We start from the raw sequence: 16,385 nt of genomic DNA, 5'->3' as shown, positions 1-16,385 counted from the left end.
CCTGCCACTCCCTCTGCCTATGTCTCTGCCTCTCTCTCTCTCTCTCTGTGTCTCTCATGAATAAATAAAAAAAATCTTTAAAAAAACCAAAACTATTAGTGCATTTTGCACATAGATTTGGACTTTTTTAAAGCAACTTACAAGGAAAATGTGGATGCAGTCATTATGTAGGTCATTTAAAAAAAACTATAAACAGTATGCCTGTGAATATATCTATATATACATATATACAGTCTTTGTATATATACATATATATGTACATATATGGAATTTTATATTTGTAATGACATTTCTGACAGATTCTAGGGAGAAAGAACTATTTAAAGTTCTATCTGTAGAATATTGGTGACCTGAGTTATAAAATTAATTTCTAGCTCTTTATTGATTTGCTTAATGCTTTAGACTAAGGCTGTATGTGAAAAGGAAATGGCAGCCATATAAGTCATTTAAAACATACTACAGGCATATTTAAAAAACTGAAAGGGAATATGTGAAATTAGATAATATATTTTATTTAACCCAATATGTGCAAAATATTATAACATAAAATTAAAAAATAAATATATAAATAGAAAAATAGAATGTATAAATATGTATTTATATATAATATAGTTATATAAATGTGAATATGTACAAATACATTGATATAAAACAATCTTTTTATAAATATAAAATACAAATCTAAAATGATTTATAGCCTATAAATCTAAGATGTATCGATGAGATATTTTACTTTTGGGGGGTCTACTGAGTATTAAAAATCCAATGGATACCAAAAACATATCTAAATTCAGACTAGCCATATTTCAAGTTCTCAGCAGCCAAAAATGGCCAGTGACATTTGGACAGCATGATATTAGATGATAAAGTTAACCGTTTCATATTTTTCTTCTATAAAAAAATTGTTAAATTGATAAGAGTCTTCCAATTATAAAGTGCATTTTTGAAGTATAATTTAAGGAAAACATGTATTCCTATCATTTAATAATGTTCTATAATGGCAGTTGAAAGGTATGTAATATTTCTTTTTTTTTTTTTCTTTAAAGAAGTTGATTAGGACTTTTGTCTTCACCCTTTGAAATTGAGCTTTTAGAGAAAAAGCCACCATAAATACTAGAGATTAAAACCCATTGCTAAATTTGAACTGACATTTGGAAGTAATGTAAACCAATCTAAATAAAATCAAAGGTGAATATAATTTATAAGCAAGGTTTTGTTTTAAAAAATCTTTTCTTTAGCAAAGACACCATATTTATTCTTTATCTGTTCCCAGTCTTTTTTTTTAAGATTTTATTTATTCATGAAAGACACACACACACACAAACACACACACACACACACACACACACACACACACAGAGACAGCGACCAGCGACATGGGCAGAGGGAGAAGCAGGCTCCATGCAGGGAACCTGATGTAGGACTCGATCCCGGATCTCCAGGATCACGCCCTGGGCCACAGGCAGTGCTAAACCGCTGAGCCACCCAGGCTGCCCTGTTCCCAGTCTTTTAATCCATTTTATGTTATTTGCTCTTGTGGATTTTTTTGAGGTTTTTTGTTTTTAAATGCCAGCTTCTTTGTTATTGCTGCTATGATTTTCATTGTAGCACAAAATTCACCATCAATTGTCCTTTGCAAGCAAGGCTGTAAGAGAAAGAAGAGCAAGACCTAGCCCATGCCCCTTCTGAGCCATTTGAGTTTTTTGTTCTTTGTTTTTTGTGGGGATATCATATTTTTCACTAATATTAATGGTGAGAATGATAACCTTTTAGATAATATCTTGACTTTTTCTCCCAGTTTCTTAGAATATGAAATGCTATGTTGGATATTTTCCTTTGAGAAACAGTCTCTTGAGGCAGAGACTGAGGGGAGCACCAGGTTGCTAACTGGAGATTAGTGTTTCAATCCCAGCTTCCTTTATTGAGAACTTGATTTTTATCCTGCTCTCTTGGACAACTTTTTAGAACCCCAGTTTCCTCATTTTTAAAAAGGAAGATGTGATCATTATTTTAGGGCTTTCTCATAGATAAATGTCTCTAAAATGAATTAAAATAAGCTTTATGGTCTTTGTGACCAAAAGTATCCTAGATGTCAGCTAGCGCGGTTTACTGTCTCACAGGCAAGCAAAGTGAGGCCAGACGGGTGAAGTGACATGGAGGAGGCACAAATTTGTTACATGATCATGGATTTACTGGCTTTTATTTTATATTGGGAGATAAGTTATGTTGACATTTGAAGTATTTACTTTAGGAATGATTTTTAGTATGTTTAGGGAAGCATTAAGGCTAGTTAATACCTGTATGTAGTACCTGAGCTGTTCTGAAATGTGAATGAAATGATCATTTAAAAATATCCTAAGACTCCTGGGATGCCTGGGTGGTTGAGCCTCTTCCTTCAGCTCAGGGCTTGATCCCAGAGTCCTGGGATTGAGTCCCCCATTGGGCTCCCCAAGGGGAGGCTGCTTCTCCCTCTGCCTATGTCTGTGCCTCTCTCTGTGTGTCTCTCATGAATAAATAAATATTTAAAAAATCTTATGACCCCAATTCATTAACAGAAAATGCAAATTTTAACAATTTGTACATATAAGTTTTTTTAAGATTATTTTTTAAAGATTTTATTTATTTATTCATGAGAAATATAGAGAAAGAAAAAGAGAGGCAGAGAGACAAGCAGAGGGAGAAGCAGGCTCCATGCAGGGAGCCCAACGTGGGACTCGATCCCGGGTCTCCAGGGTCATGCCCTGAGCTGAAGCTGGCACTAAGCCGCTGAGCCACCCGGGCTGCCCTACATATAAGGTTTAAACAAAAATTCACTCATCCTTTAGTTGCCTTGAGTAAGATTAGAATTCTGTTTTGCTTTTATAAGATTTGCTGACTTACAAAATTTAAGCATTATTGTGTTTTACTTGTACTTGTTAATTTATGAAATATCAAAAATCGTTTGCAGGGCAGCCCCGGTGGCGCAGCGGTTTGGCGCCGCCTGCAGCCCAGGGTGTGATTTTGGAGACCCGGGATCAAGTCCCACGTGGGGCTTCTTGCATGGAGCCTGCTTCTCCCTCTGCCTGTGTCTGTCTCTCTGTCTCTCTCTCTCTCTCTCTCTCCCCCCACTCCCCCTTTCTCTCTGTGTCTATGAATAAACAAAATCTTTAAAAAAAAATCATTTGCAGGAAAAGAAATCACTTGCAGGAGATACAAACTCAAATAGAGATAGAATCCATATAAAGGTACATGGAATGCTCAAGTAATCATAACTTGAACAAAACTGAATAGAAGAGTTTGTGGTATCTGATAAAGAAGAAAAACAGTCATAAAAGCTAGTCAAAAGCACATTACTGTATTATTATTATTATTTTTCATTAAACTACACCCAAAGTGGGGCTCAAACTCACAATCTTGAGATCAAGAGTTGCATGCTTTACCAAGTCAGCCAGGTGCCCCAAAATGATATTCCTTTAATTAATATTTAGCTTTTGAAATGATGGAAGACTACTTCAACTTCCCACCATCTATAGCAATTTTTCAACTGTGATTTGAAGAACCAGTTTTTTTAAAATACATAATTACATGTGGAGAAATTGTTTTTCTCTGTTTCTGCTAAAACTGTTTTAACATTTATACTTAAAACATACTTCCTTCTCTTCATGGGAAATTATAAAAATCATTATTGACATAAGAGAAAATGACCAAAGATAAACCACTGGGAAAAAAGATGAAAAATAACTTGGAGCAAAAGAAATGTACAAACATTAAATTATTTTTTAACTCATTACCTGGAACCTCTGACAGATTTGTGTTTCTTCTGTTCATTAGGCAAGCCATCAGGAGCCTGCATTGAAGCCCTGGCTCTGAAGCTACTTGGCTTTGTTCTCTGAGACCCATTAGTCACCTCCCTGGATCACAGGTCCCCATGTTATTTAATTTATTCTATTCTTGATTTATTTAATTATCTATTTCTTTTATATTTTATTGAAGTGTAATTGATGTAGAGTGTTATAATATTTTCAGGTGTATAACAGTGATTTGACAATTATATATGCTATGCAAGAAAAAGGGGCTTTATTGTTTCTCAACTTCCTTTTGGCTCTAAATTATATGACTTACTTAGTTTTAAGACTGCGCCAGAAAAATAAACCCAAAGACAAAACAAGATATCAAATACTGGTAATATTTCTAGATGAAGTTAATCTCTGAAAGAAAAATGGAAAGATGAAACTGGCAGAAAATTATGTACTTGAGATTGTATAGTTGGAAGCTAAATTCAGGAGGCATGCTACAGGATTCCAGCATTTGTTATAGATAGTCAAAGATGAACTCTGCAGCAAAGACAGGACATAGAAGGTGCTCACTAAATGTGAAATAAACAGCATTGAGTGTCCACCCTCCTGTGGCTAGAATATATCTAAATGCTGAAGGAGACAGGGATGGCCTTGGAGATTGGTCCCTGTGTCTCCTCAGTCACATCTTTTCTTCCTGTAAGTTCTAGGACTGCACAACTGCTTATGATGGCTTGCATACACGTGCCATGCAATTCTGCTATGCAAGATTATGTTCATTGCTTTCTCTCTGGAATAGACAGACCACCCACCCCTGCCCTTCCCCTTCACTGCCCTCATTCTTACCCTTCACCTGGCCAGCCTTTATTAATTCTTAGAAACTCAGCCCAGAGGCCATGTAAGAAGCCAGCTCTTTATCCTCTCCTCTCTTTTCTTGAACCTGGGCACCTTCCTCTGTCATGGCACTCATTCTAAATCACAGGCAACACCTGGCATTCCCTGACTTCAGATTCTCCATACTCAAATAGGCCCAAAAGTCTGTAGCATGTAGTGATGTGTTTTTACTAAGGCTTAATTTTAAATAATTATTCTGTATTTCATCAGATGTAAGAAACCATTGCTCACAAGACCTTTTACCATTTTATGTTCTGTGAAGGAAGGAAAGTAACTGCCAGACAATAAACAAGGGTATAATTGTAGGACACATCCCAGCTTCAGGAATGTTTGTGATATGAACAGATTTGCACTTGTTCAGTGATGTGTGGTGTCATCAAGCTGGTGTTTGGGAATGAGTGATTTTACTCTGGAATGATGCAAATGTACCACTTTGCACCCACATCACTTGAAAAGTGTGTTTCTTATGGGGGAAAATGGCCCACTTCCCAAAGAAAGCTAAATGCTGGTATGTACAGCAGTGCTGAAGAGCTCTAAGATAGTGACAATTTTTAGTCAGAAAATAGGGAATTTTGAGTAAGTTAGAAAAATGACAAATTTGGCAGTGTCTCAGATCTGCAATTCAAGAGAATCCACCATATGCTCAGTGCAGATACAGGGGAAAGGGATTCTGGATTCAGTTTCAGCTTGTACTCCATCTAATAGAAAAACTGTTCACTGATAGAAAAATCTGCTAAAGTTGGAAAGGTAATTAATTTTAGACATAAAACTGTACAAGATACACAACAGACTTAGAAAATGTGATTCAAGAGAAAGTTTATTGAAACATATTTGTGGATTGAGAGTACTGATACAGTAAAATGTAACTATCTTACCTTTACTCTGAGTAAGGGTTGGCTCAAGAATTTTATACTCTTTGCATAATTCAAATGTAATTGGAGGTACCATCAGCTAACTCCATAAGCTCATAGAAAAGAGTTCTGGGCCAGAACAAATGTTCAGTGCAGCTGAAGCCAGCCTATGTGGAATGAAAATACTTCCCCATGTTATATTTCTAAGGAAGAGAATCTAAGTCTCACGGTTTAAGGCATCTGAGGACAGATCAGCTCCTCTCCTTTGCAGTAATACATCAAACTTTGTTTGAACCAGGCTTGCTATAGCCTTCTGGGAACCTTGGAGTACTTGGGGGAAAACTTTAGCCTGTGTGTTGACCATCCAGTGTGTTCCAAATGGCTTTTTAGTGGCTATAGGAAATAAAAAAGTTATAGTCTGTCCACATGGGTGAATAAAATTAAAGATACAGCACAGCAAGCTGTAAAAAAAGCAAAGAGGAAAAATAAGCATAATTATTTCACAGAACCCCAGTACAATGAACGAAGTATCCCTCTTCTCCCAGTTCTCCCTACAAGGCAGAATGGCCTGTCAGCCACATGGGCATGGCTGAGAACAACGGTGGTCTTAATGCCTGGCCTTGGCGCATGAGGTCAGTGTACTATGTCCCCTTCCAGGGGCAACCCAGCAAACTCTAGGAGGATTAGGTTGGTAGTCTCAGTGTCACCTGAGAGGGTGCTGGCCTCAGCAGCAGCTCCATCTCTCAGCAGACATCTTTCCCTGTTAGTACTTGTCTTTGACAAGCCACTCTTCGCTAACCAGTCCCCTCACCCTCAGGATTGTTACATCAGATTTAGGAATTTGTTTTTGCCTTTTTTTTAAAAATAAGTTCCATGGTCAACATGGGGCTTGAACTCATAACCCCAAGATCAAGAGTCACATGCTCAACCAACTGAGCCAGCCAGGTGCTCCGGAAACTTGATTTCTGTTGATTTATTAACTCTTGAGTCCCTACTTCTTTGAGAAGGTTTTAATTCTTATTGGCTCATCTGCTTTGTCTTCCTTGGAGAGACAAAATTTAGTGAAACAAAGACATTCATGTGGTTAAGTCATGCTGAATTTAACAGTATTGGTGCTTTTTTTTTTTTTTTCATGTCATGCCAAGTCCATAAGCAGCTTGATGCTTGCTCTTCTTTGCTTATCTTCCAAAGTAATGTGGTCACAGATAGAACTTTAGGAAGTCTTCTCTGCTATTAAAATGCTTGAGACATGATAGCATTCATCTTGGGTTTCTTTCATAAGTGTCTTGTGGCAGAAATGGAGATACAGCCTCCTTTGCAGAATCACAAAGTATTAGCTAATCATAGACTTTATTGTATTTTATAGGGGAAATGACTCTTCTAACAGCAGATTTTACAAATTTGAGGATTCACAAAGGTCTTTTTTATATGTCCCTTGCAAATATTAAGAATCTCTTGGATACGAAAATTATGTCTGTCTTTTCTGCCTAACCTGCATTGTTCACTATTGTAGCCATTAACCATATGTGGCCATTGACACTTAATGTGGCTAGTCTCAATTGAGATGTACTATAACATACACACCAGATTTCAGACTTGGTGCAAAAACATGAATACAAAATACATCATTATTAATTTTTTATTACATATTGAAATAATATTTTAGATATATTGAGTTAAATATGTTATTTAAATTTTTTTTTACTATTCTTACATTTTTAACATTGCTATTTAATCATTTAAAATTACATATGTAACTCATAGTGTATTTCTGTTGGACAGAGCTGATTTAGACTATACGTTACTTGAGGCTAGACAATGCTTGGTATGTATTAACTGGACACTCAGTGCATGCTCAGTGCAACCAAACTGATGAACTAAAATGAGTGAATGGATGGGAATTATAATGATTTTTTTAAAGTAGCGATTTTGACACTATGAATTTAGAAAGTGGTAGAGCAAGAGAAGATGAATTTTTAAGGAAATCTTAAAAGGTTTGTTGTCTCTGGCGTATGGAGTTGGAGATTTGAGTCCTGACTGCAGCTGCTTTCTCATGAGATATTCAGATATGCCCTGTAGAGTTGACCTGATTTTGCCAACAGTGATTCCTTTGCTATAGTAGTCTATTATAATCCAGCAGTTTAAGATCCATCTCCAGAAAGGATTTTTCATATGCTATTTAGCTGTGGTATTCTGGCTTCATGTGTTTCAGAATCACTTGCAAAGCCTGTTACAAATGCAGATTCTCAGACCCAAAGCCAGATATTTTTGATCATTAGGTAGAGAAATGGGGCCCAGGAATCTGCCTGTTGACGGTCCAGAAGATTCCAGCATAAATGACCTGTAAACACCTTGAAGAGCACTGGCACCATAATCTACAAATAGCTTAGAAGTTCAAGTAGAAAGAGCATTTGCTCAGTGATTTTTATTATCTATTACTACATTACAAATAACTTAAATTGTTATATACTTTGATAATCAAAAATTAATTTAAAAAGTTGCAGCAAAGGAAACAAAATGAAAAAGTATTTGTAATGGGAGAAAGTATTTGCAAACTATAGATAAAAGGTTAATATCCACAATGTATAAAGCACTCCTACCCTACAGTGTAATAACAACTACAAAATTGCCCAATTGAAAAAAATAGGCAAAGGACTTGAATAAACATTTCTCCAAAGAAGATATGGATAGTAAGTATGTGAAAAGATGCTCAACATCACTAGTTATCAGGGAAATGCAAATCAAAACCACAGTGAAATATCACTGCACGTTCATTAGGATGGCTGCTATCAAAAAAAAAAAAAAGAAATAAAAGAAAGGTAACAAGTATTGGGAAGAAGGTGAAGAAATTGAAGCCTTTGGAACACTGTTGGTGGGACTTTAAAATGGTGCAGTCACTGTGGAAAAAGTAAGGAGGTTCCTCAAAAAATCAAAAATAGAACCACCCTATGATCTAGCAATCCTACTTCTGGGTACAAAAATAATAAAAAAAAAACCCTGGATCTCAAAAGATATTTGTACACCCAATGTTCATTGCAACATTATTCATAGCCAGGATGTGGGAGCAAGCTAAATGTCCCATCAGTGGATAGATGAAGAAAATATGCTTTATATATACAATGGAATATTATTCCATCTTCAAAAAGAAGGAAAAGCTGTCATAGGTTATAGAACCTTGACAATATTATGCTAAGTAAAATAAACCAATCACAATAAAGACAAATACTGCATAATTCCACTTATATGAAGTATCTAAGATAGTCAAACTGGTAGAAACAGTAAGAATGGTGGTTGCCATTGGGGGAGGGGTGGAGGAAATGGTTGGAGGGATACAGAGTTTCAGCAAGATGAAAAAGTTCTGGAGATCTGTTATATAACAATGTGCATATCGTTAAGAGTTCTGTACCTTATACTTAAAACTTTTAAAGGATATATTCATGTGGTTTCTACCACAATTAAAAATTATTAAAAAAATATCAACTTTCCTAGGAGGTCATAGTGAAATTGGACTCACGGAAAGAGTATACTGATTTTGTTTGCTTGAAGAATGTCTTTTCATGAGAAATTTTATTGGAAGCTTTGAGCTAAATATGTACTTGCAGGGAAGCAGCTGTGTGGGTGTTGAGAAGGCTAGAAGTTGGTGGCCTCTCTATGATTTACTGAGTAGAGGGCAAGGCTTACTCATCATGAATGTCATTCCCAAAGCAACTTGTCCACAAACTTGGAAGTCCTCCAGGAGGCATAGAGATGCTTATGACTGGATGCCATCATTTCAGAGGCATCCAGACACTCCAGAAAAATGTCTTCCTTTCTCATGTTCCCATACCTGAAACCTAGAATTTTAGCACTTTCATTTAGTTCCCTTAAAACATTTTTAAAATCTTTTTAACATTTTTTAAATGTTAAAAATTAAAACTTAAAAACATTTCAAATCATTTTAGAGGCACTTTCTGGTGTAGAAGAAGAACAACTAGATTGATTTTATGGAGTAGCCAGAAGCATTCATTTACTGAGCATTCACATTGGCAGCCAGCCTCTGTGTCTGGCCAGAGGCATTCCTTTAGGTAGCAAGCTCTCCAGTTTTTCCAGAAACTGGTAGGCAAGTGTGTTTGGGTTGGTTTACTCTAGCCGTGGACTTGGCTGACTTTCCTAAGTAGAGCAAAGGGAGTGAAGGACAATGGAATAAAGTTACTCCCATATTTACTGATTAGGTGAAAATACAATGCTTGGCTGGTAAAAACCAAAATAATCACATTTTCCTTCTTTTAACCCTTCTGGTATTTTGTTTTATTTAGCCTTTAGCCTTTTGTGTTGTATGTGTATGTATTGTTTTGTTTTCAGTGTGCTGGCTCATTTTTTAGAAATATTATGAAATACTTTGTTTTCTTTTCCAGCTAGCTAAGGACTTTATTTCAAACAAAAGTTAAAAATAAAAAAATGGAGAGCTATTTCCTTGGGTGTGGGGAAGAGATCAGGGCAAGGAATTACCTGTGACCAAGCTAATACCCTCCTATTATACAGAAAAGGTTGTGAGAATTCCCCAAATTCCTTACTAGTCACTACGATGAGGAACCTCAGCAAGTGTAGCACTCTATGCCAGAGCCCACCTGACAAGGGCAGCTTGGGCTAATGGTCAGTCCCTGGGAAGGGACAGAGTCAGGCAGCAGCATGGCCAAAGGCCAACCACAGGAGCAAGTCTTAATCAACAAGAACACACTCTTCTTCCCTTCCTGGTACCCAGGACAGATTAAGAGGCACCAGCAAATCTATACCCCTACAGCTGAACCCTGCTCCCCGCCCATACCGCCAACTCTATGGTTAACACATGATCCTTTGTATTTCTTGCCTTCCATTTCCCTTGGGTGGATGGTTGGGTGGGTAGAGTTTCCTGGTTTGGGGTTTCTTGTGCTAATCTGCTCTGTATTGTTCCAATTTTAGTATATATGCTGCCAAAGTGAGCACATTTATAAAATATTTCAAATCTGTGAAGAGGGACACAGATGCAGTCTAGTCACCACCAGGCTTAACAAAGCGAACATTATGAGTACAATTGAAGCCACTGTGTACTCTTCTTAAATAATATCCCCCACCCACTTCAGTGTGAGTAACTGCTATCTGGAGTTTATCATTCCTAGGCAATTTTTATACCTTTACTCTATGATACTTGTATACTTAAGCAATATATAGTATTCTTTTACATTTTGTGGTCTCATATTTAAATAGTCTTCTGCAACCTGCTTTTCTCATTCAGTCTGCCTATTTGCTTCTTATGCTTCATTTGGGATATTTGTTCCAGTGTTAAATTACTCTCAACAGCAGTGTACAGTGTAACTGTATAGCCCCTAAATACAATTAGAAATGGTTTAGATTGAAAGATTTTATATGTGTCAAATTAACATATAGTGTGTTAACTGTTAAACATATTTGTTTTATTTCAGGTTATAATATAACTTATCCTCTCATGCTTTTTCCCTGCCCCTTCTCCCCAAATCATCAACAGTAGAAAAAGAAGAAGAAGAAAACATGTCAGGACACAAATGGTAAGTAATGTATTGTCTTTTCTAAACTGGGGGAGGCTAATGAAAGAGGAAAGTACATAGTATATGATCAATAAATATCTGTTGAATAGAAAAATCAAGAGTCACATTAGCAGTAAATCATCTGTTAGCCTCTATCCAATATGGAGTATAGTCAAGTTCAACATCCCTTCTAAATGAAATACAGAAACCAAAAAACCAAAAATATGATAAGTTCTTATATAATACATATTCTCTAAGAAATTAATAGATACAGTTTTTCTCCTGAGAATCTAATGGCTTTTCTTATCACCAGTTTTTCAAATATAATAAGTCAAAATATATATTTTTAGTGCTATTTTATTTACAACTTATCAGTGTTCTCAGGGAACTTGATGTATGACAGCTATAAAATAATGAGTGAACACAAACTCAGACTTACGAATTTATTGCTGTGACTTCAACCTTCATGGACACTTGTGAGACAATCATGGTCAGAGGATGCTACTGCTGAATAAAATATGGTAATCATGGCAGTGCTAAACACTGTCATTTACATGTCTGTAACACATTTCAGGAGCATGTTAAACTTTCATAAACTCCAGGTCTGCCTCAAACAGTGTTTCTGAACACTTTTGAACCCATGACCCACCAGGCAAGCTGATCTTGTCATGTTTTATCTCTAGTTTGTAGCATGAAAAAATGAGATATATATTTTCATGTTTCAATTGTACAATTAGCTATAATAAGGAATTTACTTTTTTATCCCTCCTCTATCAGTAAAGAAGTAATCAGGCCTAAGGCCTCTGTAATATCAAGTGACAAACTTTAAGAGAATTTTTGCAAGTCTTAAAATGTAATGAGTTTTAAAAGGTAATTAATAAATGGCTAAGGGATTTAGTTTCCCCAAGTATCCCCATTTGACAGGTCTCTAAAAGTTGTCAGACTCTTTTTATAATTGTACCATCTTACCTCATTAAGACAAAGGGGTGGCCCCATCCTGTGACCCTCATAATGGCTGTCATACCCTGATAGCAGGCTAAGAAAGTAGGTTGTCACCCACCTAAGAGAGATGGGGGAGCGCTGAGAAGCGGGCCCTTTTCCAAAGTCTTTCTCTCACTTACTCTGCCACTTTGTTGCCTACTGCTGAAATGTAGGGGCTGCAGAGAACATTGAAATGAGCACTGACTGGGATTAACAGGACTGGATTTTAATCCTGGATGACTTTGGGCAGAATTCTTAAACTTTTGAAACCTAAAATATCTCGTTTGTTAAATGACAGGAAGGTGAGGGATGGTCACCAGATCTCTGAAGTCCCTTTGTTTTTTGTTTTCAAAATGGATTTTTTTCTCTGTTAATCCATGACCTTTCACCAAAAGTAAGTAAATAAATAAAAGATACAATATAAAGAAGTCCACTCTATTCCCCACTCCTAAAAATTCTATTTCCCTAAAATAACCACAGTTTTAGAGGTTATATCCTTCCAGTCTTTTAATGCACATATTATAAAGAGAGATTATTCTCTCTTTTACATAAAAGTTATATATTTTTTCCACTTATTTTCTCTGAGGTGAGCTCACAGTTACAACTTTTTGTTTTAATTAGAATATAGCTGACACAATGTTACATTAGTTTCAGCTGTACAGCAAAGTGATTTGACAAGTCTAAACACTTTTGTTAAAAAAAAAAAAACTTTTAAATGCAGAAACCATGACAATCCCCCAAATCCTACTTCTCTATTGATAACCTTTATAAAGAAGTTATTTTGAAACCCATTCTGACTTTTTAAGAATAAATGTGTGGTTGAAAATTATAAATATTATCTGGAAGGAGAGTATAAATCATTAAGTTTCAAGGTACAGGTATTTATATACAGTGGTATAAAGCAACTTGTGTTTTAGGACTCAGGTCTGATGCATTTTGAGTGATGATAGGGTGGATGAAATAGGAGAAGGTACATGTCTGCAGAGAGCAAAAACCAGGGGTCCAATGTTGACCTATGGAACAGGAACTCTAGACCAGAGAAGGGTGTAGACAAAGGGGGACGAATGGAGCATTAATGGCAACATTTCTGTCAATATTTGAGGTGTTCTGGTCTGTCACAAAATTCTATTTCATTCTCAATTTGTTTTCTGTTTTCTTCCTTACATATGTTTTAATTTGATCTTTACTCTGTCCTTCCTGAAGAATGGCTTCCTCCTATCTGTATTTGAAACATGTATGTTTAAGAATTCAAGGTTTTGCTATCAGAAATTGGTAACAGATTTTTCAAAAAAGAATTTTTTAAAATTTCATTTGATTGTAGTAAGACTACATGAAATCTGCCCTTTTAACAAATTTGTAAGTGTACATTATGTATCATTAACTATAGGTGCAGTGTGTACAGCAGATCTCTAGAATTTACTCATCTTGTATAATTGAGGCCTTACACTCCTTCATTAAGAGTTTCCCATTCCCCCTCACCCCACCCAGCTTATGGTAACCGCCATTCTACTCTCTGATTATGAGTTTGACTGTTTTAGGTACCTCTAGGACAGATTTTAAACATGCTATTTTTCACCCCCTTATCTCTACTCCTCTGCCATCACTTCAGTGTTGGCCGGAATGCTGGAGTAGAGAAAACATTGGTGTCGGGCTTTCTCACTGACTCCCCGGGCTACTTGAGCCAGATACCCTACCTCGTTTGGCTCATTTTCTCCATGTAGAAAAGGGGTGTGTCCACCCTGCAAAGAGCCAAACTTTTAAAGCTTTACTTTCTTGATTTCCTGCAAAAGCTACTTGATTTCCTCACTAACTTTTAAGGTTTCAGAATAACTTAGAGTTGGTTAACTTTTTTGGTGTAATAACCACAGAAGAAGGTAACTTTATTCATGTTGTATAATACAATGTTTAGATAAATTAGTTCACAGTGAAATAGCTTCATCTTTATGAAAGTCCTGAATAAAATACCTCTTTAAATGGGTTTTTAGCAGTTACCCCTGGGACTTACAGGATCGATATACTCAAGATAAGTCAGTAGTAAATAAGATGCAGCAGAAGTATTGGGAAACGAAGCAGGCCTTTATTAAAGCCACAGGGAAGAAGGAAGATGAGCATGTTGTTGCCTCTGATGCGGACCTAGATGCCAAGCTGGAGGTGAGTTCTTATTGTTCCAGCATAGCCCTCTCCTTAGGGTCACAGTCCTAGAGTGTGTTTTATGTTTGAAAACATGTTGCAAAAAAACACAGAAACAAAAACAAAAAAAGAAAACATGTTGCATGGGACTCCTGGGTGGCTCAGTGGTTGAGTGTCTGCCTTTGGCTTGGGCCGTGATCCCGAGATCCTGGGATCGAGTCTAACGTCGGTCTCCCTGCAGGGAGCCTGCTTCTCCTTCTGCCTGTGTCTCTGCCTCTCTCTCTGTGTGTGTCCCTCATGAATAAACAAATAAAATCATTAAAAAAAAAAAAAAAGAAAGAAAACATGTTGTAAACAAATAGTTCATGAGGGAAAAAATGTAAGATGAGGTAAATTCAGTCCTGGCATATTTTTTAAAAAGCTATTAATTCTCATGTAACCACCAGCATACCTTAGTTAATTTGTTTTATAAGTACTTTAATGGATTGCATGTGGTAAATTCTCAATATATGTTTGTTGAAAAAAATTAACGCAATCAAAGAGCCATTGCAGGGGATGTCAACACTAGGGTCAGGTAAATGCTTATATTTTTTAAAAAATAAAAGGATAGGATGATAGCACAAGACCCTGGAAAGCAGAGTCTAATAAACTTGGTATTGAACTCTGGAATATTCTAGAATGAATTTACTAAGCAGATATTTAGACTAGTTAATCATACAGTAAGCTGAATTCCTATCTGGTTGATTCCCAGATACTTCCATAACTGGTAGAAGGCCCACTAATTCCATCTTGCAGAACATTCTGCCAATAGTTTAGATTAAAATTTAAAAAGCATACTTACCACTTCCATGAGAAATATGTTACATGGCCTGATAAGACTTGAAAATGATGTCTACATTTAACATGTAAGCTAAAGTTAATGAAAGGGAGAAGAAGTGTGTGGGAAATATCAGAAAGGGAGACAGAACATAAAGACTCCTAACTCTGGGAAACGAACTAGGGGTGTTGGAAGGGGAGGAGGGCGGGGACTGGGGGTGAATGGGTGACGGGCACTGAGGGGAGCACTTGACGGGATGAGCACTGGGTGTTATTCTGTAAGTTGGCAAATTGAACACCAATAAAAAAATAAATTTATTATAAAAAAATAAAATTAATGAACATTTTACAGTAAAAATCTCAGGGTTTCAAAAGGCTTTCTGAGAGGGGCAGCCAGGATGGTAGAAACCATGGTTATACTGGAACAGAGAGATTTGTGGAGAGTTATATTAATTGTTGATTGATAGAAAGGTCTGTCATTTGGATAAAGGATAATTCATTCTATGCATCTGAGGGAAGAACCAGACCCAGGGCCCCTATTTCACAGTATGTACCTCCCATGGAATTATCTCATATGTTTATGTGTTTGTCCAACCTCCCTCCACTAGGAGATCTGTATCAGCCTTATTCACCACAGTATTCTCAATCAGTACCCATTCAGTAAATATTAACTGAATCCGTGTACATGTTAATGCAATTAATATTCATTCCCAACCCTTTCCCCTGTCAATGCAATTATTCAAACTGAAGCTGGGTTTCATAGGGTTTCATAGGGATGTTCTAATGGAGATTGCTATGAGGGAGAAAAGTGGAACCAGGAGACATCTGTTTTGATTTTAGTGTTCTTCATACAATTGAAATGATTTTAAGTTGCATATGCTTTTCCTGTCTCGTACCTTTATATTTTCTTTTTAACAACATAGCAAATATAGGCGTTATTCAGAAAGGAATTTAACATATAATTATTACTTCATTAAACACAATACAGTAATTTTATATTTATGCTTCGGCTCTTACAGTATTTTTACTGAACCAACTGTACTTTAATCAAAATAGTTGCTGTCCTAAGCACATGACATGCAAAGTACTTAGCTGTGACTAGTAATATTACATGAATGAGGTTTTTCTTACAGGAATGTTTAAACTAGTATTGATGTTTATAGAGAATGGATTCCATCAATAAAACACATGTAAACGATGTGCAGACGATTTTGATGTGTTCTTACCCTAAGTTATCCACGAAGGATTAGCTTATGAAACAAATTTATTCCGCCAGCACAGGAAAAGTTTATGTGCCAAGTTATAATAGTGGTCAGATTCTACTATAATCTGTTGGAAAGTTAATATACAAATGTTGCACTAAATTTAACTATGTGTCAAAATTGGTTGTTAATAAAATCATTTTCTCAAAAATAACTCAT

General features: G+C 36.2%; 1 protein-coding gene across 14 annotated transcripts in view; it reads left to right on the top strand.

Moving 5' to 3' along the window:
* The window catches only part of ICA1 (islet cell autoantigen 1), a 140,737-nt gene that overhangs the window by 9,087 nt on the left and 115,265 nt on the right, over positions 1-16,385 (top strand). For 4 of the 14 annotated variants that reach the window (XM_072764409.1, XM_026003832.2, XM_072764408.1 and 1 more), the window contains exons 2-3: positions 10,957-11,058; positions 14,004-14,169. In XM_072764409.1, coding sequence (XP_072620510.1) covers positions 11,042-11,058; positions 14,004-14,169 — 183 coding nt within the window. In that variant the 5' untranslated portion in view covers positions 10,957-11,041. Of the gene's footprint in view, positions 1-3,810; positions 3,902-10,956; positions 11,059-14,003; positions 14,170-16,385 lie in introns of all 14 variants that reach the window. The other 10 variants (XM_072764407.1, XM_072764411.1, XM_026003833.2 and 7 more) reach the window with 4 other exon arrangements.

The sequence above is a fragment of the Vulpes vulpes genome, chromosome 7 (genome assembly GCF_048418805.1).
Source record: "Vulpes vulpes isolate BD-2025 chromosome 7, VulVul3, whole genome shotgun sequence".
Lineage (NCBI taxonomy): Eukaryota > Metazoa > Chordata > Mammalia > Carnivora > Canidae > Vulpes > Vulpes vulpes.
The sequence above is the reverse complement of the archived record's forward strand: the minus strand, read 5'-3'. Positions and strand labels throughout refer to the sequence as shown.